This window comes from Dermacentor variabilis, chromosome 10, assembly GCF_050947875.1.
Source record: "Dermacentor variabilis isolate Ectoservices chromosome 10, ASM5094787v1, whole genome shotgun sequence".
NCBI lineage: Eukaryota > Metazoa > Arthropoda > Arachnida > Ixodida > Ixodidae > Dermacentor > Dermacentor variabilis.
Window position 1 is genome coordinate 12,802,899 of NC_134577.1, and position 25,881 is coordinate 12,828,779.

The 25,881-nt window shown below is 50.5% G+C and overlaps 2 protein-coding genes across 2 annotated transcripts in view; one reads left to right on the forward strand and one right to left on the reverse strand.

Annotated features, from left to right (window-relative positions):
• LOC142559917 (metalloprotease TIKI2-like) overlaps positions 1-18,358 on the reverse strand; it is a 156,403-nt gene extending 138,045 nt beyond the window's left edge. The window contains exon 1 of the mRNA XM_075671612.1: positions 18,167-18,358. Within this exon, the coding sequence (XP_075527727.1) occupies positions 18,167-18,253 (87 nt within the window). The 5' untranslated portion in view covers positions 18,254-18,358. The remainder of the gene's footprint in view (positions 1-18,166) is intronic.
• The window catches only part of LOC142559915 (uncharacterized), a 165,265-nt gene that overhangs the window by 106,911 nt on the left and 32,473 nt on the right, over positions 1-25,881 (forward strand). The window lies entirely within an intron of this gene.

Below are 25,881 nucleotides of genomic sequence, written 5' to 3' on the forward strand. Positions count from 1 at the left end.
AAAAAAAATGAGCGGTACGTCTGGTCTCCAGGCTTTTGCTCTCGACTGCATACATACATATCTGCATGTGCCCACCTTCAGAACATCTTGGTGAAGTTTACGAGCTGAAAAAAAAAAAAGTTCCATTTCACGGATTCCACATGCCTCCCTTCTGTCACCTCCATATGCGATACTGAGTTACGAAACTTAATAGGTTGTATCAAGGGCAAGCTTGTAGCTTCAACGTGACAGGCTTGCAGCTTGACGCTGCCGACCCAACATTCGCTTTGAAAGAGCCATGTGATATCGGGCTGCGCTTTCTTCATACGCTCTGCACTCGAGCAGGATGCTTTCGAGTGATTCCACAGCTCCGTGATTGTCGCAAGAGGAATTTGTTGTTTGATCATTGCGGTAGGGATGGCTGTGCGTGTAACGTTCGGTCGTTTCAGGTGATTGAAAAACCTAAATGTTGGGTTAGACACCTTGACCGGAGTTACGAGTCGGTAAATTATAGAAAATTATCGTGATTGAGTGAGGAGCGCCGCAATCCTTGGACGCAGAGTTTCAGAAACTCTGCATACTTAGTGCGAACATTTTTCTAATAATGAATGTCGATGCATCTGGCTCCTATTGACACCGCCCATAGACTTCCAATATTCGGGGGGACCCGTCCTCGAAAGGAGCCGCACAAAAGGAAATGCCAAGGAAGACGGCCACTTGCGGGGCTCAGGGGAGAACGGCGCCGCGCCGTGTTTGCCTTTCTCCACCCTGCTCGCGATTCTTTTTCAGCGGGCGAGAACGCCAAAGCTGTTAGCTTAGGCAAATTGCGCAGCCCTTGTTCTCGTTAAATTTCCGATCAAAGAGAGAGAATGGAGGCGGGTCCCTTCTCCTCCGCTCCTCCGCAGTGGCGCGCCTTGTTCCACCGCTCCTGAGGCACCCTCCACCAACGACGAAAAAGGACTTTTTCTTGCACACTATAGGCTGCTGTCACTTTTCTCGTGTGGGATCCAGCGTGAAGTGGCGAGAAGAGGGGGTCGCACGGGCGCCAACAGGGTCCCTCCATTCACTATATATATTTTTTTCATGTCTCTTGCTATCCTTTCATTTATTTAGTTTCTATTTGGCGCCCGAAGACGAAGTGGAGCTTCAGAACCCGCCTGACGGTGCGTGTACACAGAGGGATGTGGACGGGATAGCGGAACGGGAGGTAGTCGCTCCTCTGCGTCCTGTGTGCCTTGCGTATAACGCTACTTCGCTATCATCGAAAAGAGAGGAGAAAAGAGAATTAAGCTCGGGTAAAGCGAAACGTCTTCGTCGCTGCGGCACTTTAGTCTCGCTATACAGTATACCGTTATGTGCACCGTAGATCTTCTAAACGGCACCAATAACGACTGTTTGCCGGTTGCCAGAAGAAGACCTCGCAAACGCCAGCAGACGTAACCGCCACGGTCATAAACTGGACCCAGCCGTAAACGAAGTTACAGCATGGTTAAGGCTGCTGACAAGATGGTTGCAGTAACGCTGCTCGAACCCCGTGTGCCAGCCGCCGGAAGCGCAAGCACACGCCCGCATCGCCGCGCTCACTCGTGCGCACCGACCACAATGCAGTGAAATACAAGAGCACGAGGAGTGACCAAGAGGTACGGCTGCGCGAATACTAATTTTTGAGACCGAATCGAATGCGAACCGAAAGCTAATCGAATAGTACCAAAAGCGAATCGAATCGAATATTTTTCGAATAATGAACAGCCATTTTTTCAAATATGGAACGATGTTCATAGCCTAATATTCCCAACGTTTGCAAGCTTCCGTCATTACATATAATGTTATAAAGCGTTATTCATTAAAAGCACAAATGGAGCTTTAAGAACAAAGAAGCAGTTTCTTCGCATGCACAGAACTCTTTAGAGAATGAGAATGATCGCTGTGGTAGCCGATGAAGTATGGCTCCCTGAACGACGTAGTCTGTTCCATCATGCAAGTTCTCATGTTTTGCGTCTATATACACTGTGCCCACGGGAATGAAATTTGCCGTACTTATTGCTCTAGCGTTATTTTATAGATACACAAGGTTGACGTTCTGAAATATTCGTGTTCACGAATAGTGACTATTCGTTTCGATCTATTCGATGTGTTATTCGAAAGCTTCGAAAATTCGCATACCACTATACCAAAACGCCAGGGACGTGGTTCCACAAAGCAAATTGTTCGCGTGGCTCCGAATTTTTTGTGCCGATGCTCGAAGCGTTGCGAGACCTGCTGCGTGGCAGCTGCCACGTTTGCTCAGTAGCCAAATCATTTTTCCGCTGAGCACGAGGTCGTCGCGGGTGCGATCCCCGACCGCGGCGGCCGCATTCAGATGGGGGTCCAATGCACGCTCGGCACAAATGCGCTCTCGTAACGTGGTTCGGGTGCACATTTTGAGATTTCCCGGCAGATCAACAGCAATCCACGCTCCGATGCCGGCGCCCCACGGCCCGTATGTTACGCAGGGAACGCCAAATCACACGAATCAATCTTGCTGCACGTCCATTGCTCTCACATCGTCGCACCTCGCGAGAAAGTTGTTTTTTTTTCTCTCTCTCTTTTGAGCAAGCGAGCGAGTGAGTGCGGGCGAGGAAGCTCGGTGAAAGTGCTGTATACGAGGACTTCGATAAGTTGGCGCTAAGACTCCTGCTCTCTCAAGGACTGCACGAAATAGCGCCAACTTTTCCTCTTTCTCGAGAACCACTTCTCTATGAGAAGCAGCCGCTCGGCAAGAGCCTTCGTGAAACGCATGTATAGGCGCAGGTTCACTTCTCGTTGGTTGCAGCTATATTTCAGCATTTCTCTCGTTGGACAGCGACACCCGTAACATGCTAGCTACAGGCGAAACGGGTCCGTGAATACGCCGTGCCGCTGGCAGCGAAGATGCTCGAGCTTCGAGGGCGGCTTCATTCGTCCTCTTTTGCCTCTACTGGTATCCGCCAGTCCGCAGCAGGCTCAGAGACCTTGTGGTTTACTTAAATGCGAGTTCGTTCGCTCGTTCCATATCTACGGATGGCTTACCATATACTTTTGTCGCTCCTAAGATGGGAGCATGTATATCTACATCTACAGTTGGAAGCATCTACATCACTGCCTGCATAAGTCCTGGAATTTCGCATTTTAAAGGCCTGCGCAAGTGCGCCCGCTTGGTAGCGTATAGCGGGCCAATTTCACTAATGCCCCGAATTCCTAAGCACGACGGCAACATCGCATACAGACGAAGCGGTCTGCGTGAAATGTATCATGAGCGGAAAAGTGCGTTCGTTATAGATTTCCTGAAGTGACCTGGTGAATCAAGCTCTCTTCAGGAAGTTCTTAAACATTCATTATATATATATAACGCCACTAGCTCATGTTAAACGTTTATTTTATCCGTTTTTCGTACATGTACAGCCTATAAATCAGGGCTAGCTCACGCGGTCTCGGCAAATTTCAGTTTTTAAGTAATGTGCTCGCTGCAATGCGGTCGTCTGTTACCGCGTACACGTTGTTATAGCCCGTTAAACGTCAAACGTGAAATATGTTTCGGTGTTTGTGTCAATATAAGCGAGACGCATTTGCTCTCCAGAAGTTTTCCTCGCACATCGTAAAAACAGGTGTCTATAGCTCTTTGTTTCTCTTACGCTTCATTACGCGTTCGCTCGCCTGAACTCGTTGATAGAATTTTCCTTTTCACCCGCTCGTTGTTATCAATACTGATAAACACGCACTGTTTACCTCCTTCGCGACGCGCGCTGGCTTCGGAACGTTCTTTCTTTCCCACTTCCTATCTGTCACCTTGTCTTCCGAGCGAGTCACGAACGCTAAAAATGAAGACAGACGAAGGGAAACGGTGGCTGCTTCGCTACATCGATTGAAGCGGCAGCCAAGAACTCTGTGCGGCGCTAGCTGTTTCGGGAAAATCCGATGAACGCGTCTCGCGCGCGGCGCGAATTCCGCCCGGTGCGAATCGGAGCGGCCGCTCCGGCAGGCCTCGCTTTCTTGGAATCGATTTAATTTTCGCGCGCCCCGAACGTGGGCTTGTCGAAGTCGTCTCGGTTTCCCGGAGCGCGCGCGTGCCTGCTACAGCGCGCGACGCTGCAAACGGCACGTTTAACGAAAGCGAGAAGAACCAAGCCGCCATCTTGCGCTGTTGGTGCGAAAATGTGATTATACGAACATCGCGCGAGCGCTTGTATAGCGATCTCGAAACGATAAAACAGCCGCGCGGACGAGTTTATCGTTGCCGCAAGCGCGTCGCATCGGCACCGCCGCGCGCGGTAAACGTTACGTGTACGGAATAAGCCAACCGTGTCACGATTGGTTAACTAGGACAATTGTTTTATGATTTGTTCCATCCGCTGGTGGTGACTCAGTGGAAGTGTTGATCTGCTGACGCTGTAGATTCGATTCCCTACGGTGGCTGCCGCATTCCAATAAGAGCTGAAGGCAAAAAAAAAAAAAATGTAGTTTAGCGCGCTCCGGGTATGTGCTCAAAGGACCCCAGGTGATTTAATTTAATTCAGAGCTCTCCACTAGGCGTTCCTCATAACCTATAGCTGCGGGATTCCGGGACGTTGTATTCCACGGGTTATTTTTGTTTTGTTCCTTAGATGCAGAAAGTGAACACCACAGGTTGCCTGATGAGGCGTATGAGGTCTAGCGTACGTGAAATAGATAGTGAGGCGGTTTAACGGCCCAAAGCAGCGCATTGGTTATTCGAGACGCCATAGTGCGTTTCGTTTGTTCATTGGATATCTTCGTACATTGCCACGTAGTGTTTTTCTGGGACTATGTCCAGCTCATTGTGCCAGCGTTACCTTTTCCTTCCAAAATGTTTCTAGATAAATAAAACTGAATCGTACTGAAATTAGCTTTACGGTCACGGAAGTGTTGGTTCCAAGTGCGTTTTCTTTGGACGCATATTACGTGTTTTCGGAAGCACTCACGTTTGGCATGAGTCGGCTGTGACGTCGCAGCTGCGCAATTCCAGCGTAAAAAAAAAATTAGGTTACGAGGTTTTACGTGTCAAAACCACTTTCTGGTTGTGAGGCACGCCGTAGTGGAGGACTCCGGAAATGTCGACCACCTGGGGTTCTTCAACGTGCACCTAAGTACACGGGTGTTGTCGCCCGCATAGAGATGCGGCCGCCGAGGCCGGGATTCGATCCCTCGACCTCGCGCTCAGCAGCAGCCCAACCCCATAGCCACTAAGCAACCACGGCGGGTAATTCCGGCGTAGCACGGCTCTGTGCGCGACACGTCTGCCGTTTTGCGTACTGACGTCGATACGAGTGCCTGCATGGCCTCCGAGATCTGGTAGCGCGCCCGGTCCGCCAGATCTCGGAGGCCACGGTGCCAGTCACGAGCTTTGTCGGTAAGCGGCCGCATCCACTCAGACTTTCGTCGAATGCCCCATCGAGATGATTTGAGCAACTACCGCGACCAGTCCCGCGCTCGCAACTGTACAAGCGGCAAGAATAAAGATAGCGTCCCGCAGATGCGGCCAAGTTTGGCGCTGCTCAAGATGAGCGCGCTCGCATGCGCATTAGCATCAGCTGGTAGTGAACGCCATCTGCTTCGCAAAAAACAAACATGTACTACGCGAAGAGAACCGACTTTCACCGCTGTTATTAGCGCTCGCCGGCCATAAACAGAGCTCGGCGCTCAATGTTTGCCCTGCGTGCGTGCCTCCGCTGCCATCGGCGGTACGCTGCACACCTGTAATTACACGACGAGGGAGCAGCGATGCTCTCGTGCAGAGCGTAATTACCAGAGATGAGAGCTCGCAATTAAAGGCACGCCGCCGAATCGCGCGCTCCGCCCGCTTCTAACTACACACTCGCACGGACATGGTCGCACGCACAAACACGGGAGAAGAAATACGACTCATCGAACCGCGTAATCTTCACGGTTTGAAGAACCAGCGCGGTTCGTCCTTGCGCCGCCAAGGAGCGACACGGGGGGTTTCCGGTGCCTTCCCCCCTTGCGCTGAGCCCGGCATGGCTGACACGCCAGTGCATCGGATGGCCGAATGGTCTGCCAGTGGGTACAGTTTGTGGATGGCAGCAAAGTCTATGCCACAATCTGGCTGGGCAGCATTCATATCGAGTGGCGTTCAACAGCCCAAGCGGTATACATCGTTTGTAAACAGCCATCGTTGTCTACACACGTACGTCAACAAACTCAATGGGTGTTGCTCGAACTAAGGTTTCTGGCCGGGCAGGTAGAAAGGAATGAAGGACAGAACTACACAGAGCAGACACACACAACTGTGACGAAGGGCGCCGAAAAACGGCCGGCAGCTGACTTTGTGACGCAGTGCGAGAGAGAATCTATAAACAGAGCCACGCATGTCGTCATCGCGTTATCGCGTGAATTACCCGAGAGAAGCCAGAAAAGTTAGGCAGCATCGTAAAAACTGCGCGCCCTGTTCGTGCAGTGTTTGGGTGGCATACCTCAGTAGTAAACGTGAAAACAACGCATATGGTCAACGCCAAGAGCAGCGTACTACGCTGCTCTCGGCCAATCTCGCGGTGAGAAAATACATCCTTCATATAAGATATTTATAAACGCCACAATTTCGCATCTCACTTATAAGTCGAAGCAATTTTATAAGCGAAGTCTTGCAGTGGCTTGCTTGCAGGTATACGTGGACGCAAGGTATATTTCACTAACAAAAAGTAAAAAGCTTTTGTCAAGGCTTGCTTTCCCACTGTAAGAGTCTTCGTTGGTAGAAGCCCACCTTCTGCGAAAACCTTCAATTTAAGCTAGCAACATCTTGGTGAGCGCTAGTTGGTTCATCTTCAGAACTGTAATCGAACAGCGCGACTGATGCGAGGACACACAGAGACACGAATGCCGTAGAACCGGCGCTGTTCTATGTTATTCGCGTGTCTGTTTGACTTTGTATTAGTTCCACTGTTCGAGTATAGCTCGTTTCGAAGTATCTGGCGTTTCAGCATTTCAAGCATTTTGCGATGCAGCCTGCGGGGCGCGCTGTTCGTGCTAAGAGCACGATGTCTAGGACGACAAGTAAAGTGGTCTGCATATATTGGGTAGTAGTTGTTGCGTTTCGCCTGCGACACGTGGTTTTGCCGGCGCGACTGCGGCGGGGCGGCAGACATTTTGGCCCGATCGTCGTCGCCGCAACGCTCATCGGCAGGTGTTTCCAGGCGCGACTGCGGCGATGCGACCGCAAAGGATCACCCTCGCATTCCAGTCATTGTGCCAGAACCAGGCGATGCGAAAGCAGGGATCATCCTCTCATTACAGTCATTGTGCCCGACCGGCAGCGCTACAACAGGGTGCTACGAGATCGTGCTCGACATGGTGCTACGGCAGCGCTACAACAGGGTGCTACGAGATCGTGCTCGACATGGTGCTACGGCAGCGCTACAACAGGGTGCTACGAGATCGTGCTCGACATGGTGCTACGGCAGCGCTACGACAGGGTGCTACGAGATCGTGCTCGACATGGTGCTACGGCAGCGCTACGACAGTGTGCGTCACCATTAGCCCATTGTACATTCACGTGCTCGTCTTTTGAGGGGTTCCTTCTTGCCCTCAACTGCGAGAGTATAAAAACAGCTGCCCCCGGACGCCAAGAGGAGGGCTCCGATTTCTTCTGTTGAGTAAAGTGCTCTCCCGTCTCTCTACTTCGGTCAACCTGACCGCCAACTCTTTGCGATGTTAAAATAAACAAGTTGTTTCGTTGTTACCAGTCGACTCCTGCTTTGCCGGGACCTTCGGATGCTTCCAGTTGTACCCCAGGCCGCCAGGCCAACGCTACCCTCGGGGCTTGCGACCCAGGTACATCCACGGGCGTCAGCGCCGAGTTCCCAACAGATCGTACCAGCGGTGCGATCCAAACATCTGGTTGGCAGCGGTGAGATCGCCTCCGACTTCAAACAACTGTCTGCCAGCGGTGAGATCGCGACAACGGAGGCCAGCAGCGAAGAGATGCAGTTGACTGTATGCTGAGCAGCTCAACGACGATCCGGGAGCAGTGCAACGAGCCCTGTGTGACGACTGGTTGCCTGCAGCGGAACGACTGCGCGGAATTCCTGCCTGCGAGGTTTGGTGAGTGCGGGACTTTCTTCTTCTGAGCTTTGCCAGGCTTTTGTTAGTGTCAGAAACAGAGCTGGTAATTGTGGTTGTCGTTGCTGCCGGGTTAGTTTGCGGCAAGACAATAGTAAGCAGTAGAGAAAGCAGCATTCAGAGCAGCCATGGATTTGAAGTCGTTGCGCAAACCGAAATTGCTGGAGCTTGCAAGAGAGTTGGGTCTGGATGTCTCAGACAAACTAAGAAAACCTGAACTGCTAAAGGCTATTCTTGAGTTAGAGGCTGAGGATGACGAGCTGTCGGAATGCCTTGAGACCATTGAAGAGAGAGAGACTGCAAAAAGACAGGAGCGCGAACTTAAAGAGCAAAAAGAAAAAGAAGAGCGTGAACGTAAAGAACAGAAAGAAAAAGAAGAGCGTGAACGTAAAGAACAGAAAGAGCGAGAGCAACAAGAGCGTGACCGTCAACACGCTTTGGAAATGAAGCGTCTTGAGGTAGAGATGGAACGCGCTCGTAATGGAAGTCAGGCACACGGTGCAGGAGAACGCGTATTGTTCAAAATGACTGACCTGATGCGGCCGTTTAAGCTTGGAGAGGACATTGGTTTGTTCCTGGTTAACTTTGAGCGAACGTGCGAGAAGCAGGGGTTCTCTCGGGAAACGTGGCCACAGCGCTTGCTCACTTTGTTACCCGGCGAGGCGGCCGACGTAGTCGCTCGCTTGGATAGAGAGGAGGCAGAGGATTTCGACAAAGTAAAATCGAGTCTGCTAAAAAAGTACCGGCTGTCTGCGGAGGCGTTCCGTCGGAAGTTTCGGGAAAATGAGAAAGGCAGAAGTGAGTCATATACAGAGTTTGCGTATAGGCTTATGTCAAACATGCAGGAGTGGCTCAAAGAAGAGAAAGCGTTCGGTGACCACGATAAAGTTCTGCAGTGTTTCGGGCTAGAACAGTTTTATAGTCGGTTACCGGAGAACGTGCGATACTGGGTCTTGGATAGGCCAGACGTTTGTACGGTGGCTAAAGCCGCTGAGCTAGCCGAGGAGTTTGTGACGCGTCGGGCTCGCGGAGCTAAGGACGGTCAAAAGGGTGAATTTGGCTCGAAGTTTGAGAGGCCGAGGTTCACGTCCATGAGATTAAAGGGGGACACGCGTAGTGAGGATGCGAGTGAAAGCAGTCCGACCAAACGTAAAGAGACGGCGGCAGCCAAACGCAGAAAGCGGTTCGAGATGAGGCGAGCGCGCGTTTGTTATACGTGCCAGAAGCCGGGTCACTTTTCGGCGCAGTGTCCGGAAACAACACCAAAAGTTGTGTTTTTTTCAATAGGCAGCACTGACGAGAACATGAAGCTTCTCGAGCCTTACATGCGAGACCTCCTCGTGAACGGGAAAGAGTGCCGAGTGCTTCGCGATTCCGCAGCTACGATGGATGTAGTTCACCCGTCTTACGTAGAACCCCATATGTTCACGGGCGAGTGCGCATGGATCAAGCAAGCCGTGGAAGCTCATAGCGTGTGTCTGCCGGTAGCAAAAGTGCTTATTGAAGGACCTTTCGGAGCGCTTGAGACGGAGGCGGCAGTGTCATCTATGCTGCCACCCCAGTACCCGTACCTATTTTCAAACAGGTCCGATCACCTCCTGCGCGAGAAGGGGCTTTTGTTTGGTGAAGCTAGTGTTCAGGCCTTAACCAGATCGAAGGTTCGGGAGCTCGCTGCAAAGGCGGTAGTTGCGGGGCCGACGTTATCAAACAACGAAAAAGGGTCACAGGCGCAGCAAGCTGATATTCAGAGCACGCCCGAACTGAATAAACTTGAGTCTGTAACGTTAAAGGCACCAGATACTGGAGAGGAAATGCCCGATAAGGGAAAGTTAGAAGAGCTATCTACAGATTTGCTCATCGCGCCTACGTCAGACGGACTTGATAGGTTGCTAAAAGTCAGCCGGTCGGCTTTGATAGCCGAGCAAAAGAAGGATGGTAGCCTAGAAAACGTGCGCTGCAATGTCAAAGAAGGTATCGCCAGGAAAACTGCGCGTTTTGTGGAAAGAGGTGGAGTCCTGTACCGGAAGTATCTAGACCGCCGAGGAGTGGAGTTCGATCAGCTGGTCGTGCCTCAATGCTATCGTCAGGATCTGTTGCGCTTGTCACACGGGGGTTCGTGGTCCGGACACCTAGGAGTTAAGAAAACTAAGGACCGTCTCTTGCAAGAGTACTATTGGCCAGGGTGTTTTCGGGACGCAGACCATTTCGTAAGGTCATGTGACACCTGTCAGCGGGTGGGCAAACCAGGGGACAAATCGAGGGCGCCGTTGAAATTGGTACCTATCATAACGGAGCCTTTTAGACGGCTCGTTATTGATACAGTGGGACCTCTGCCGGTAACAGCCACGGGGTACAGACACATTTTGACTGTGATCTGCCCAGCGACAAAGTTCCCTGAAGCAGTGCCGCTTAAAGAACTCAGCTCAGTTGAGATAGTTAATGCACTACTGTCCATATTTGCGCGAGTTGGTTTCCCTGCGGAAATCCAATCAGATCAGGGCACAGTGTTTACTAGCGCTTTGACGACAACTTTTCTCGAAAGGTGTGGGGTAAAGCTGTTACACAGCTCAGTGTACCACCCACAGTCGAATTCCGTTGAGAAGCTCCACTCCGTCATGAAGCGCGTGTTGAGAGCGTTGTGTTTTGAACATCGAACTGACTGGGAGCTGTGTCTGCCTGGGGTGATGTTTGCTTTAAGGACCGCGCCGCATGCAGCTACGGGGTTTTCGCCAGCTGAACTGGTGTACGGTCGCTCGCTTCGATCTCCGCTTCGCATGCTTCGAGAATCATGGGAAGGCAGGGGCGACGACCCAGTCGTGGTGGAGTACGTACTTAAGCTCCTCGAACGCTTAAGAAGGGCACAGGAGTTGTCAGGTGAAGCAATGACAAAGGCCCAGCAGAGGGCCAGGGTTTATTATGATCGGACAGCCAGGGCCCGTCGTTTTGAGGTTGGCGATGAGGTCATGATATTGCGCACATCGCTAAACAACAAACTAGACGTGCAGTGGGAGGGCCCAGCGCGAATTGTTCAGAAACTGTCGGACGTTAACTACGTGGTAAGTCTGCCAGGAAAGCGGAAAGCACAGCAAGTTTACCACTGTAATCTGCTCAAACCTTATAGACAAAGGGAAGCAGTGGTGTGCATGATGGTAAACGTTCCTGAAGAGCTTCCGGTCGAGCTTCCGGGACTAGGCTCAGTGACGAACAGGGAAGACACCGGTCAAGTCATTAGTGACCTTATCAGTAAAGCACCGCTGTCGCCCGAGCAGAAAACCGAACTACACCAGCTATTACAAGAGTTTCAAGGTCTGTTCTCTGAGAGGCCTGGTAGGACTTCGGTACTTACTCATGATATAGAACTTACCTCCCCAGAGCCAGTACGATCCAAGGCGTATCGGGTGTCACCCCGCCAGAGCGATATTATGGAGGCTGAGGTAAAGAAAATGCTACAGCTCGGTGTTATTGAGGCAGGTGAGAGTGATTATACCTCCCCTTTGATTTTAGTTGAGGTACCGGGCAAGGAACCTCGTCCTTGCGTCGACTACCGCAGGCTTAATTCCATCACTAAGGATCAAATTTATCCGATCCCTAACATCGAGGAGCGCCTTGAGAAAGTTAGTAGCGCTCAGTTTATTTCCACCCTAGATCTTGTCAGGGGTTATTGGCAGGTTCCACTTACAGAAGAGGCTAGTAGGTATGCGGCGTTCATTTCACCAATGGGAACATTCCGTCCTAAAGTGTTGAGTTTTGGTTTGAAGAACGCGCCATACTGTTTTTCAAGCCTCATGGATAAAGTGTTGCGGGGACAGCAAGAATTCGCTTTACCGTATCTAGACGACGTAGCGATATTCTCCGCATCCTGGTCTGAGCATATGGCACACTTGCGGGCAGTGCTAACCCGCCTGCGCGAAGCGGGCTTGACAGTCAAGGCTCCTAAGTGCCAGTTAGCACAGGCCGAGGTTGTCTACCTCGGTCACGTGATTGGTCAGGGTCGTCGCCGCCCCTCTGAAATAAAAGTGGCCGCTGTGCGAGACTTTCCGCAACCGCGCACCAAGACCGATATTCGGTCGTTCTTGGGTGTCGCCGGCTACTATCAGAGGTACATCCCTAGGTACTCTGATATCGCGGCTCCCCTGACGGATGCTCTAAGAAAGACAGAGCCTCAAACAGTCGTCTGGGACGAGACAAAGGAAAGAGCTTTTAGCGCCCTAAAGAGTGCCCTAACAAGCCAGCCTGTGCTACGATCGCCAGACTATACAAAAGGGTTCGTTGTTCAATGCGATGCTAGTGAGCGAGGCATGGGCGTTGTACTGTGCCAACGGGAAAATGGAGAAGTAGAACACCCCGTCCTGTATGCTAGTCGTAAGCTGACCAGTCGTGAGCAGGCGTATAGCGCCACCGAGAAAGAGTGTGCATGTCTCGTGTGGGCCGTTCAGAAATTGTCATGCTATCTAGCCGGCTCGAGGTTTATCATTGAGACGGATCACTGCCCTCTCCAATGGCTGCAGACCATCTCTCCCAAAAATGGCCGCCTCCTGCGCTGGAGCCTCGCTTTACAACAATATTCCTTTGAGGTGCGTTACAAAAAGGGGAGTCTCAACGGTAACGCCGATGGCTTAAGTCGAAGCCCCTAACGTAGGAATCAGCCTCAAAATTGTTTGTTACTGATGTTTTTCTTCCTGAGGCAGGATTTTTTTTTAACATATTGCTTTTGTTTAGTGTTTCAAAGTGATGATATGCTTTCTAGTGCAATTTTTCAATTTGTGGACGCGTTCTGAGTGATGCTAGACTACTGTAAGGAACTAGGCAGTGGTATAAAAAGGGGAAAGAGCCTGGCAGGGCTTAGTGAGGGTTGTGCCGTGCTTGCTGACTGAGCGGTTGAGTTTCAGCGTAGTTCTAACGCTTGCCGGGAACGAGAACAAAAATGTGAACTCTCCCGAAGTCACTTTGCAGTGTCCCGTGCGAACCTGAACGAGAGAACGAGGCCTTCTCTGTGCGCTGCGCTCAAGAAACGTCGAGGGACGCCCGACTTCGGTTATGTGCATCATCGAGCGACATCCCTCCGGACAGCGGATGCAGTCCCCTGTCCATCGGGATCTCCTTCCCCCGGCGGGGCGGTCTGTTGCGTTTCGCCTGCGACACGTGGTTTTGCCGGCGCGACTGCGGCGGGGCGGCAGACATTTTGGCCCGATCGTCGTCGCCGCAACGCTCATCGGCAGGTGTTTCCAGGCGCGACTGCGGCGATGCGACCGCAAAGGATCACCCTCGCATTCCAGTCATTGTGCCAGAACCAGGCGATGCGAAAGCAGGGATCATCCTCTCATTACAGTCATTGTGCCCGACCGGCAGCGCTACAACAGGGTGCTACGAGATCGTGCTCGACATGGTGCTACGGCAGCGCTACAACAGGGTGCTACGAGATCGTGCTCGACATGGTGCTACGGCAGCGCTACAACAGGGTGCTACGAGATCGTGCTCGACATGGTGCTACGGCAGCGCTACGACAGGGTGCTACGAGATCGTGCTCGACATGGTGCTACGGCAGCGCTACGACAGTGTGCGTCACCATTAGCCCATTGTACATTCACGTGCTCGTCTTTTGAGGGGTTCCTTCTTGCCCTCAACTGCGAGAGTATAAAAACAGCTGCCCCCGGACGCCAAGAGGAGGGCTCCGATTTCTTCTGTTGAGTAAAGTGCTCTCCCGTCTCTCTACTTCGGTCAACCTGACCGCCAACTCTTTGCGATGTTAAAATAAACAAGTTGTTTCGTTGTTACCAGTCGACTCCTGCTTTGCCGGGACCTTCGGATGCTTCCAGTTGTACCCCAGGCCGCCAGGCCAACGCTACCCTCGGGGCTTGCGACCCAGGTACATCCACGGGCGTCAGCGCCGAGTTCCCAACAGATCGTACCAGCGGTGCGATCCAAACATAGTGCATGCGACAGACAAGGTGCGTCAAATACAGTGCGGGTGCTGCGAGGAACAGAGGTAACAGGATTCGAATGCTACCGCGAGCGTAAAGGTATGCCTAGAAATATCAAAATACATCTAAGGGTTGCCAAAGCCTGCGACCCACGTGCAGTCGGAGGAGAGCAAAATGACGCGGAAGTAATCGTCAGCGCTGCGTCATGCCGCACGAGACAAGCCTTCCCACTGACCGCGCTTCAAACCGCGACAACTAAGCAAATGTTGCGATTCCGGAATTCGTCAGCAGCCTTTATTTTCAACATGCATTGAGAGTGCATGGCGCAGCTCTTCGCCCCTTTTCGCGGCGCAAAGCCCATCGCCAGTCGCGCTTTGAAGTAACCCGAATTAGTGAACTGAATTTTGTCGCAGAAAGGGTGCAAAACGTTATGCGCAAGTCGGAGCAATCGAGAACGCCGAAAGAGCGCGACAGAAGACATAAACCGTGTACTCATAAATTTTGCAAGTGCAAGTTCTTCATTTGGGCAAAACAAATACGAGGTTTTCCCGCAAGGTAAGGCAAAAGGAGCCCGCAAACCTCCTGACTAAGGCATTTACTTCGCTGGAGCAGCAGAAGTAGCAGTTTACAAGTATCAATACTAATAAAATTAAATACAAATAATAAGACAGAAAACACCAAAACTATTTACAGCAAAGTTTTAAACACACTGCAAAGTATCAATTCTTTGCAGAATAGCAAAATAAATACAGCCCTGCTAAAAGATGAGAACGATCTGTTACTTACATAAGTTATGCATTTAGAATATAACATTTATAATATCAGTATTGACATCGAACAATTTAAAACTCCATTAACATTCGTTAAATATGCTGCGATAAGAAAATAGTATGCTTTACATTGCATATTTAAATTTGTTAAATTGTTCTATAATATTTAGTTTCGTCAACAATTTGGGAGCCCGGTGGCGTGCGCTTGACCAAGGCAGCGGATAATTATAACGCGCTGCCACCTCAAGCAACTAAAAAAAAAAAGGCTACTCCCTCTTACAGGTTCTCAACTTAGTGTCACCTTTTTCCTCCAGATTGTGGAAGTCGCTTTACGCTTAAATTGTAATCAGTGTGTACACGTCTTAATATTTAATACAACGCCTCTTGTATACTAATTATACAGAAAGCTTTACCGTACACTAATGAGTCCCAAAAGCGCCAAGCAGTATACAACTCCTATTTCGGAGGACTGTCTGTAGATCTTGCTTCTAATCAGTTCAGCCTGCGGGCGGAGCGTATGGCGCCAAGCTTCCACATACAGTTCATTCTATTACATGCTGCGATAGCGCCAAGAAGCTGAAAAAAGGCAAACCAACCGTTGAGGACGCGCCCGCTAGCGATGCCAGTCATTTATTACACATTTGACGCGACTTCTGGATCGCGCACATTATACTTAGCGAGTCGGTTGCGCATGGCGCTTGTCGCGCTGCTTTGCGACGATAGCAGTGCGTCGACAAATAGCGTCGGCGTCGAGTCGACACGAGCGCCGAAGCCTACTTCTTGAAGATGTCCGGTGAAACCTGAAATACGTATAGTTTCGCTTTCTCAACTTCCCCATCTTCGCGAGCCCATTATAGAAAGCTTCGCACACGATAACCTACGTGTCCCAAGGTGAGAGCAGCGTCAATACGGCGCGCAGAAGTGATTTTGCGCTGAAATAAAGGTCAAAATACCAGATACTTTCATTTCGTGAGACGCTGATGACATGCTTCTTGCTTTATATAACCAATGTTCGCATCTTATTCTCCGCCTCCTTTCCAACCTGGTTTCGTGGTATCGGCACGGAGCTTTAGTCACGGAGAGCATCACCCGTGCGGAAAGGCGACAGGCCTTTTTGTCCGGCGAAACAGAGCAGGTACAAGGAGCAGGTACATTGCGATGCTGCTGACAGAGAGTGGTGGTCTTAACTAAAACTTTTTAAACATGGCATAATCAGGACGCGTTGTTGAGCAGTTGCGTGCTTCCAGAACAGCATTTTGGAAAGGCTAGATAACAATGCCACGCAAAATCGCATTTTACTGCGCGTGTGTGCAGCTCTTCTCGGAGGCCATGCTACAACAAAAGGGTGCCTAGATTCGCGCGCCCTAATTGAATGCGTAGGAATGACGGGAAACTGACGCTTCGAATCGACATTTTCTTCCAGAAGAGCCATGGCAATTGGAAGATGAGGCTGACGACTAACGTTCTCTCTGCCACAATCTTTCAGTCTCCTCTAACTATGTGTACGACGTTAATCTTACTTTATTATTATACAAAAATGCGTTTCTGAAACACAGACCCTTCGAACGGCTTATTGGTTTGATTTCCAGCTTGACCAGCATTGCTGAAGTTTATTTGCTCTGTTCCTCAGGAACAATGACGCACCGTCTTCCGCAAGTATACGTGCGAGACCCTCGAGTGCTTGGCCGAAAACGCATGTTTTGAGACGTGTAAATGTACCAGTGCGCCGCTCGTCATGTTCTTTCCTGTCTTTCCCAGCGCTGGTGCTGCTTTCACCATATAAGCTATATGTACCAACTTCCAAACGGACAGCACGAACACAGTTTCGACCGATTAGTTCACAAGCCCCGGTCGCAAATGCACTTTGTGGCAGCGATACGCTATTAGAAGCGTCTAAACACTATTACAAGTACCAGGGTGAATTCCTTATGGATATAACACGCTTCTGTAAACATCGCCAGCTATATTGGCCTCGTTTCGCCAGCTTGTCATGCAACTGGATTTCCAGGGGCAGTTGCGGAGATAAAGGGAACCTATGTCATGCGTGGCTATCCAAAAAGAAACTCTGATAGTAAAGTTATATGCGTGTTAACCTTATTATACCTTGTACAAGGAAATCATAGCGAACGGCGTTAAAGGCGCCTACAAACTATAATGTTGCCAATGTCGCCGCGTTACAATTTGTGCATGTTCAAGAAAACAGTCCTTTTCTGTCGTTCGAATAAAAGGGCCTAAAGATTTACCAGAAGTTACGTTCACAGGTTGCACTTTCGGAATACCGCTTTTCCTTTCTTTCTTTCTTTTCTATTTTAGAGTGCGGAGGAGATGTAAGCCAAGGAAAACGCCAAAACGAAACGCCGAACGCGATGCGAGCTTCAAATTTCTGCAACAGCTCTCCACGACGTTATGGATTTTGACAGCGTCTTCTCCAGGCTAGTTTGGAGTCTTCCTGCAGGAACGCGGTTGGAAAGGGAGTGAAATTCGTGATGTAACACGTGACACTTGTTGCGCTGTTTGGCGCGAAATTCAAAACTAGAAGCTTGCCGTTGGTCTTGTCCACAAACATTTTTTTATTGGTATTTAGATGTAGAAGCACAGGAAGGTAGGTTACGTCAGAGCCGGCTATCCCAAAATCCCAGATTCGTTACGCAAGAAAAATAAAGCATACATAAAGAAAAATTAAATAAACACGATACACACCCGAACACAAGCGCACAAGGATTATCTCGTCTACGGGCACCAGCACCAAATAACTAACCTTTTCCCGCCAAACATACACATATAGCCTTAATAGTTTGAACAGCTGATTTAGGGTTCCTTTTCAGTGGCCCTTACTGAACATTCACTTACTATTCGTTCTGTTAATATTGTGTTCGTGCGTGCGTGTGTTTAGCGTTCCAAAGCACACTGTGAAATATGACTCATTTGAGTGACTCGTTGGCGAGTTCTGCATTCAGTTTGACCACGTGGCGCTACGCCCACGAGCATTTCTGCAGCCATAGGAATGCGGCTGCGGTCTAGACTTGGATGTCGTCCCCCCCCCCCCCCCCCTGTGCTCACCCCAGCGCTATCAGAACGCCACTTTGATCTTGAAAATCTGGGTGCCCCCAGTACTTGGGGACGTACTTGTGAACGACATCAACTTTTGGCGACTCTCTATCACTTTCGCGCGACGTAGTACACGGCGCGTTGTATATGATTCAGGCGGTTTTGCTCAACCAGCCAGTCAGCGCGCACCGAAAGTGACCGTCCGGTGGTCCGAGGTATACGCCCCTTGTCCTGCCGTAGCAGCGTGCTTCAAGTGCGCCGGCAGCACCGCGGCGCGCGTCGGCGCGACGCACGTGCTCGCCGCGGCACGTGTGGAGCGACCGCCGTGGGCGCTGTGCTCACCTGTGCTGGCGGCGGCAGCAGCAGGCAGCAGCAGCACACGATCGAGGTGCACAGCACTAGCAGGCCCCGGTGGCCGCACACCGGCATGCTGCTCACGGTTTCCCCGCGCACCGGCGACGGCGGCGACGCTGGGACCACGCTGGCGACGGAGCCATCCGCATTCCTCCGTGGGACTCCACAAGAACTGGCCGACTGCGCGTGCGGCGCTCCCTCTCCGCCCCTGGCTGCGCGCGTGGCGGCGCTGGCTGCGCCGCGCTCCTCCCATCGCGGGCGGACGACGCGCGTCCCCTCGGTTCTGACTGAGCATCGCCGGGCGGGCTGGTTGTTCGGCGATGTTTTTCTCAGAAACCCGCGACCGGGATTTACCACTGGGCGAAATGGTGTGAGAAAGGCCCGTAACCAGGAGTAGGGTCCTCACCCCCCCCCCCCCCCCGGAATAGTTGCTGCCGCGATGTACTGCTGAGCCCAACTTGCATATCAGCATCAGCCTGTTCTTATGTCCACTGCAGGTTCATAGTGATCTCTGCAGTGATCATAGTGATCACTGCAGGAGCCTCTCCTAGCGATCTCCAATTACCCCTGTCTTGCGCTTTCTCACTCCATCTCGCGCCTGCACATTTCCTAATTTCATCACTACACCTAATTTTCTGCCGTCCTCGACTGAGCTTACCTTCCCTTTGTACCCATTCTGTAGCTCTAGTGGTCCCCTGGTTATCTGCTCTACGCATTATATGGCCTGCCAATCTCCATGTGCTTTTTTTTCTTTTTGTTCTTTATGTCAACAAGAAGATCGAACTAGAAACCAGAACTACTTACATGTAAGTCACTATATGCACATGTCAGTATATATGTGTTATATGCTTGTACTATCATATTTTCAGCGTTGCGCTTGATTCACACGCGAGAATAGAAATATTTCAAAATTGCCGCCGTTTTCCCCGCAGCTAGGATCCCTCCCGAAAATATATCCTCATGTAAGGCCCGGCTGTGTGGCCACTTAGCACAGCAGCGAGGCGCAGTTCAACACAATCGTGCTTGGTCCGTCCAACGCTGCTATATTTGTTATTAATACCGCAACAAGGAAAAAACTTCAAGAAAGTAGCGCTCGGGTTTCGTCGTGCTTCCCTTTAGTCGCGCTCTGTCTCTAATGTCCATGCACAGGCTTGCCTCGGTTTAGTGGCCGTGCGGTTTGGCTAGGCGATTTTGCCAACCGCATAAGTACGTGAACGGCTTGTTAAGTCAGTTTCAGTGGTGCCGCAAAATGATCAGTCGTGGGTGAAGGTGGAGAATCTAACAAACCAGCGTTGGGCCGAATAAACATGACCATTAATACCATCGATCGTCATAATGTTGTGGCGTAGCTGTCGGTGTACCTTCCTTTAGAAGACGAAGTCTTTCCTCGCGAGTCACCCCCCGCCCCCCCCCTTTCTTTTTTGTCTTTTTAACACGAAAGTGTTTTACGCCGGAGTCCACCATCAACTTCCTGTAACGGATGTGACGTGGGCGCGAACGCCGCGAACACGGATGGCGCTGCCATCTAAGAGCGGTGAAGCGAAGTACTGCATGGATGGGATGGATGGATGTTATGAGCATCCCCTTTGGATCGGGGCGGTGGGTTGCGCCACCAAGCTCTTGCTATTTACTGCCTAATGTCCTACCTAAGTTAAGAAAAAAAAAAAACACTATGAACTCCCACAACGAAATACTGACACTAACGAGCGCCGACAGTGAGTGCTTAGACATACTCTCAGCGCAGCAGAGGATCCACCGCGGTGTAGCCTGATGTAGGCGGTGTGGCGTTCTGCTGAGGTGACGACGCAGTTTCCGTACATGGTTTCTTTCGCGTCCAATTAGCCTGTGACGCGTCGTCGCCTACGAAGTGCAGCTTAAACATGCATCAGCAGTGCTTACACGCCGCCTACGGCTTCATTTGCGATGGCACCAACTAAGAAAACTGCTGCGCTAAGCGGCGTAGAAAGGAAATGACGTCGATGGGCGAATCTCGCTTTGGTTCGGCGAGAGGCACGCCAGCGTGAAGCAGAACGCATTCGCGCGTTCGCGGCGTACGCTGCGAACTTTTCCACTCGCATTCCTGAAGCTGAGCGCATCGCAACTCAACTGGCTGCCCAAGACACCACGGAACCGGACCACAATGCTCGTACCTTCGCCGAAGCGACTCGGCAGCAGGAAGCCGCGCGCCAAGCAAACCTGCAATATGGTCGCCGGCCCGCAAGTCGCGCGCCTTTCGCTGCAGCGGACCGTGAGTTCACGAAACAAACATGCAACAGATACCGTGAATACAGATTTCACTTTCGTGTTCTATCCGATGCCTATGAAAGAGGGATCAACCATTTTTTTTTTTTTTCTGTGAGGGGTACGCATAGCTGCCAATTATCCCGATTTGTGCGGGATACTCCCAAATTCGGACCAATATTTCTGATTGTGTGGACACCGCCATAAATCTCCCGAAAAGCCACCCCAACACCACGGAGAAAAAAAATGACAAAAGAAAGTGAATAGAAAATAAAGGAATAGAATAAAAGAATAAAAGAAATAAAAGAATAGAAAACGCGCAGCGCAGCCACCTCGTAATCTCTGAAGCCGATGTCAAATTTAAATCCAAGCCATTTGCGCGCATGCAGTATATGTCTAACTCAGTTCGCTTTTAAGATCGAGACATATGACTTGGGGAGGGCGCGTGGGGCAGGTCTAATATCCGTTGCAGAATGACTGGTTCTCTTGAGTCAGCTTCGCCACTACAGAGTGGTGTTACGCAGTGGTGCATGTCAAGAGTGGAAAAGGGTCATTGTCGCGCAACATAAAACGTGTTCCTAATTAAACACGCGTGCACGCGCCGTATTCGGTCACGGCACGAGCACTGAAACGTCGAATAACTGTACTGGCAGCCGCCAGGAACTCTTTCTGACGTTGCTGCGGCCTAAAAAGAAAGAGCGAACTTTTTTTGTGTGACTTAGTCTACTCTCTGCTGTTCAAATAATGTTTCATGTCTGCCTCGTGAATCTCTTGTGTACGTTTGCTTTCTTGACACCCATAATAATCATCAGAGTTCGTTAAAATCCATACGTAAGCTGTTTATTTCTTTGGTCTGGCTGGTTCTGGTCAAATAATATTGGGGGGGGGGGGGGGGATGATTTCCTTGGTGGCGCTCTGGCGGAATGTTGGAAGGTGTCTCGTGGCCTCCTCGCGTCGGAAGTACCACGAGATCAAATATTTAGTAATGTACACGTGCATTCATGTAACTGAACGCCAAATAAACCGAAACAGGAGAATGTCCACGGATCTTCTCAGTGCTCGCAACATCTCTCCGGCGCGTACCAAGTAGCGACTACATCTACGCTACAATGTATTTGCCTTTAAATGGACACTAAAGGCAAATAAATATGAAGTCAATGTAGACTATCAAGATATGTTGCAGCGCTCGCTTTTTGCCACGGAACGACATATTTTCCAGCTAAAATTATCGCGGAAGCGGCTGCATTCCTCCAGTACAATTCAAATCGACCGCGATGAGCGAGACAGTGTGACGCAGAACACGTCATCGGTGCCATTTTTTGCCGTTGGTGAGTAAAATGGCCCCAGAGAATCGGCGCAACGATTTTTGAGTAAAACGCGAAAGTGCGGCCGTAAGCTGCCGAAACAGTGACGTCGACCGCTAGGACGTGCCATGACATCTCAAGGACATGGTATTTATTGCTACTTGCAGTTTGCACGACGAACGACCCTGCCTGTGACAGGAGCTACCGGTCTGTACGTGCAACAAGCAGCACAAATTTATTTATTCCAACTGTGTCGCACTTTACAACAAGTGCGGTATAGTTGCATGGCTAACACGGTTACCAATACAGGTAGAGGTACTGTGATAGGTTAGGGCCTGCAGCAGAACTAGAACAACGACAAAAAGGAAACCACATTTGTTTTTATGGCACTGCAACAAAATACAAAAAATATGTACACTGTGCAAACGAGCTGCCAGGAATTATAAAAAGGAAATCTGGTTTATTCATTGTTATTCGGCAGAAAAGGAAGAAAAAAAAGTCGGTACATTTAGCCGTCCCGACTGTGTCAAGTAGGGACTCGAGACATTTGCTCAGAAGTCGGAACTGTCCCACTAAGTCCAGGGCGGTTGGCAACCCTACTCCTACCTAGTTCCGGGTTCTGTCCCCTCGCAAGCTGCTTGGCTGAAGACGTACAGTTGCGAGCAGAAGTTTGGAGTCCATGGTATCACCAAAAAATTAAAATATATTCAAACGCATCGTCGGGGCCTGGTATTGATTTAATATATTGTATTGGTCAAACACGCGCACGTAGGCATGCGCTCTTGATTTCAGCCGGAATTCCCTGTCTGCGAGGAAACCGGACGGTCGCCGAACGGAAATTCCCACGTGCACTCACGCGCGAGGAGGCGGTATCGGGAAAGCACTTACAGGCAGACACATTCCCACATCGCACGCTTTATCATGCGATGTGTCCCTCACAATATACCCTTATCCCGATTGAAACGCACCGGCCACGCTTCAACACGCCACATACGCACGTCAGTCAATAAAATAAGCGCCACTTAGCCGACGCCCGAACGCACAAAAGTGGGAAGTTCCGCTGTCCTGCGTCGGCTCCGGGGACCAGCTCTGTCTGGTCAAGAGAGCGTGCAGGGGGGCGACGGCTCATGGGGTCCTAGACTGAGGACTCTACACACGACCCGTCTCTCGGCGACGAGCGCCCCGGTGCGATTTCAAGTTTCTCCCTCTATTTGGGTCGCTGCAGTGTATGTGCCACTGGCCCACTAGGTAATGCAGCGTTCTTCAACATGAGAAAAAAAAAGTATCCCTTAACATTTATCCGGTGTTGGGTGGCATCGAACCCGCGGCATATATATTCAGAAAAAGTTGTCCGCTAGATTACGCAGCGTGTCCAGAAGGACGCACGAGGAAGGAGCCTGCTTGCAGCGCGCTTTGGCGGTGGGAATACGGTGTGTGTCGCTGCACTGCTTCTTACGCTGGCATCGGCAGTCATCCTCAAATGACTTCTGTCAGACTCCTTTATTTTTTAAAAGCGAAGCTTTATTTGCCTATTCCTTCGACGTTCCCACTGCTGCTGCTACAGCAGACTCATGTGACATGCATTGGGTGCACGTTAAAGAGTACCAGGTGGTCGAAATTAATTCGGATTCATCCACTGCATCATAATTAGATCGCGGTTTTGGCACGTAAAACTCCAGAATCAATCATCAATCCATCAGGCCACACTACGGAAGCGGTCGCACGTCGAATCAACACTTCTATGACATCCACGGTAGCTTGACGGCTATGGCATTGCTCGAGGTCGTTGGTTCAATCCCGACTGTGGCAGCCGCATTTCGACGGAAGCGAAATACAAGAACGCTAGTGTGCACTTATATTTAGGCGCACGTTAACGAACACCAAGGCGTCAAAATTAATCCGGTGTCCGCCACTATATGGCGTGTCTCATAATCCTATCGCGCTTGTGGCACGACAATTTCAATTTAGTTGGATTAAAATAAAAGTTAAAATTTAGTTCGATTAAAGTTAATCACTTCTGGCACGATGCGATGTGCCATGTGAGGGAATGATAATCATCAGCCCTCTCAGAGATTATGAAAAACGGCGCTCAACAACGCCACAAGCAAACACGTCCCCCTGTGTGTTCTGTGCACTACGCAGACAAATAGCAGTGGTGCGCCCAATGTAACGTTAGAGACGCAAAGTATGAAAAACCAACTCGCCCACATCAAGCTTCTGCTGTTTTGTCAACTCACCACTCTCGTGTTAGCCGTCAACATAGTCCATCAAAGCAAACAGCAGAGAAAGCTTCTCTTATATCGATTCCCACAGTGCGTGGAATCCGCTTTTTTTTTTCTTTTTGCGCTGACCAAAGCGTGAGGCTGTGCTAACACGGGAGAGACGCAGAGAGAAGTGGTTCTTGAGGGGAAAAGGAAAGGTTGACGCTATTTTCTGCAGCCCTTGCGGGAGCACAGCTCAGCGCCAAGAGAGACACAGCGGGAGAACGTTGGAATATTGCGAGGGCGAGAGGGGCCGAAGGCTACGAGGACCAGCTACGTCAAGACAGGAGGAAGTGGTGGCCGACCCTGACGTTACGGTTACATTAGTTGCACACATGCCGTGAATGACATCGCCGTTGAATTGGTGAGTACCCGGACCGTCAGCTAGATTTGGAAGGCTCGACAAATAGGACTCGACAGTGTATCAAGTGGCTCCAAGCCAGAGAGGGTGTTACTCACGAACGGGGAGTGTATTCCTTCCCTTCTTCCTACCGCATCCCGGCACTATAGAACACAGCGGGGAAATGGCACCAGTGGGGTCACCCCGCGTCGAAGCCGTTTAAACGCTCTTCGCGGGGCAGTTTACTCTATAGGAACTATAGCTAGCGCTCCTGGTGTCGTGCCACGCGTTGCCCCAGGCAAATGCGAAACTATTGTCCCTTGTACACTGCTACTGCGCGATCAGCTGTCTGAAATGCAAGTGGGTGATCGCTAAAGCATTGTACTCCATTTATGCTGCAAAATGTGGAACGGTACAGGCAAGACTTGTGAAGTAGTTGGCTGCAGAAGGAGTGACTGGCAGTTTAAGGAATGTAATGAATCTGTGTGGCCCAGTTCACGGATTGCTGCTATGAAAGTAGTACCTGTGTCTGCCTTTTGCGATGTATGGCATTTCTCGAGGATAAAGAAAATTACTCATTCACCAGCGATGTATCGTTAGCCTCAAACAAAGAACTTCCACCGCGGAACGCCGGCAAGAGTGAGTACCGCTAGCTAAACAGTGACAAGTTAAATGGCACCGCTTCATAGCATATTAAGCTTCTCGCACGTTATTTATACACATCTACCCCAACTCACACGCAAACTCACGCCCACCATGTCACCAACGTATAAAGAATAAGTGAATGGGCGAATACTTGAATGAATGTGCCGAAGCACGGTGACTACAGCGACGCCACGCAAATGTTCGAAGCTGGGCGAATACTTGAATGAATGTGCCGAAGCATGAGTTACGGCGACGCCACGTGAATGTTCGAAGCTGAACTGTTCGTGACGGTTCAGAGTAAGCGAGTGACTTTGCTACAAGCTATTGCAAAGTACAGAACACCTACGTTGCAAGTCCTGTGTGCAGCAAGAACAAATCTGTCGCAACTACAGGTAAGCACACCCGCGAGCGATTAGGCAGAAAATAAACGCTCAGATAATGACCGCATGATGAACTTTTCTGAGTCACAAACACGACAAGATGCTGCTTCAACTCTTTGCAAAATAATTAACGAAGGGCGAGACACACTGATCCTGATTCAATTCATAAGCGGAAAGTTTGGACAGCTTGGAATACATTTCTAGCGCTATTTTTAGAACAAGCACCGTATACGCTGTTCGTGCCGTCTCGACAGGGTGCATGAGCTCCGAAAGCGCTTACATGTCCTTTGAAGCTGTGGCCAAAGCCTCGTGTCGTCCAATCAGTCACCGTCTAGGATTTCCGCCGAAACAAGAGCTCTGCTGAGCCACAACGGCGTAGTACAGAGCTATTGTAAATACGGAAACAGCTGAAGCAAGCAATGGATGCGTCACCACGTGATCAAATATGGCGGCGCCCACGGGAGCGCCGTAGCCTCGAATCAGCGCGCCGCGCCGCTCTTCTCGCTCTGGTTTCTGCGGATTGCCGTTTCTC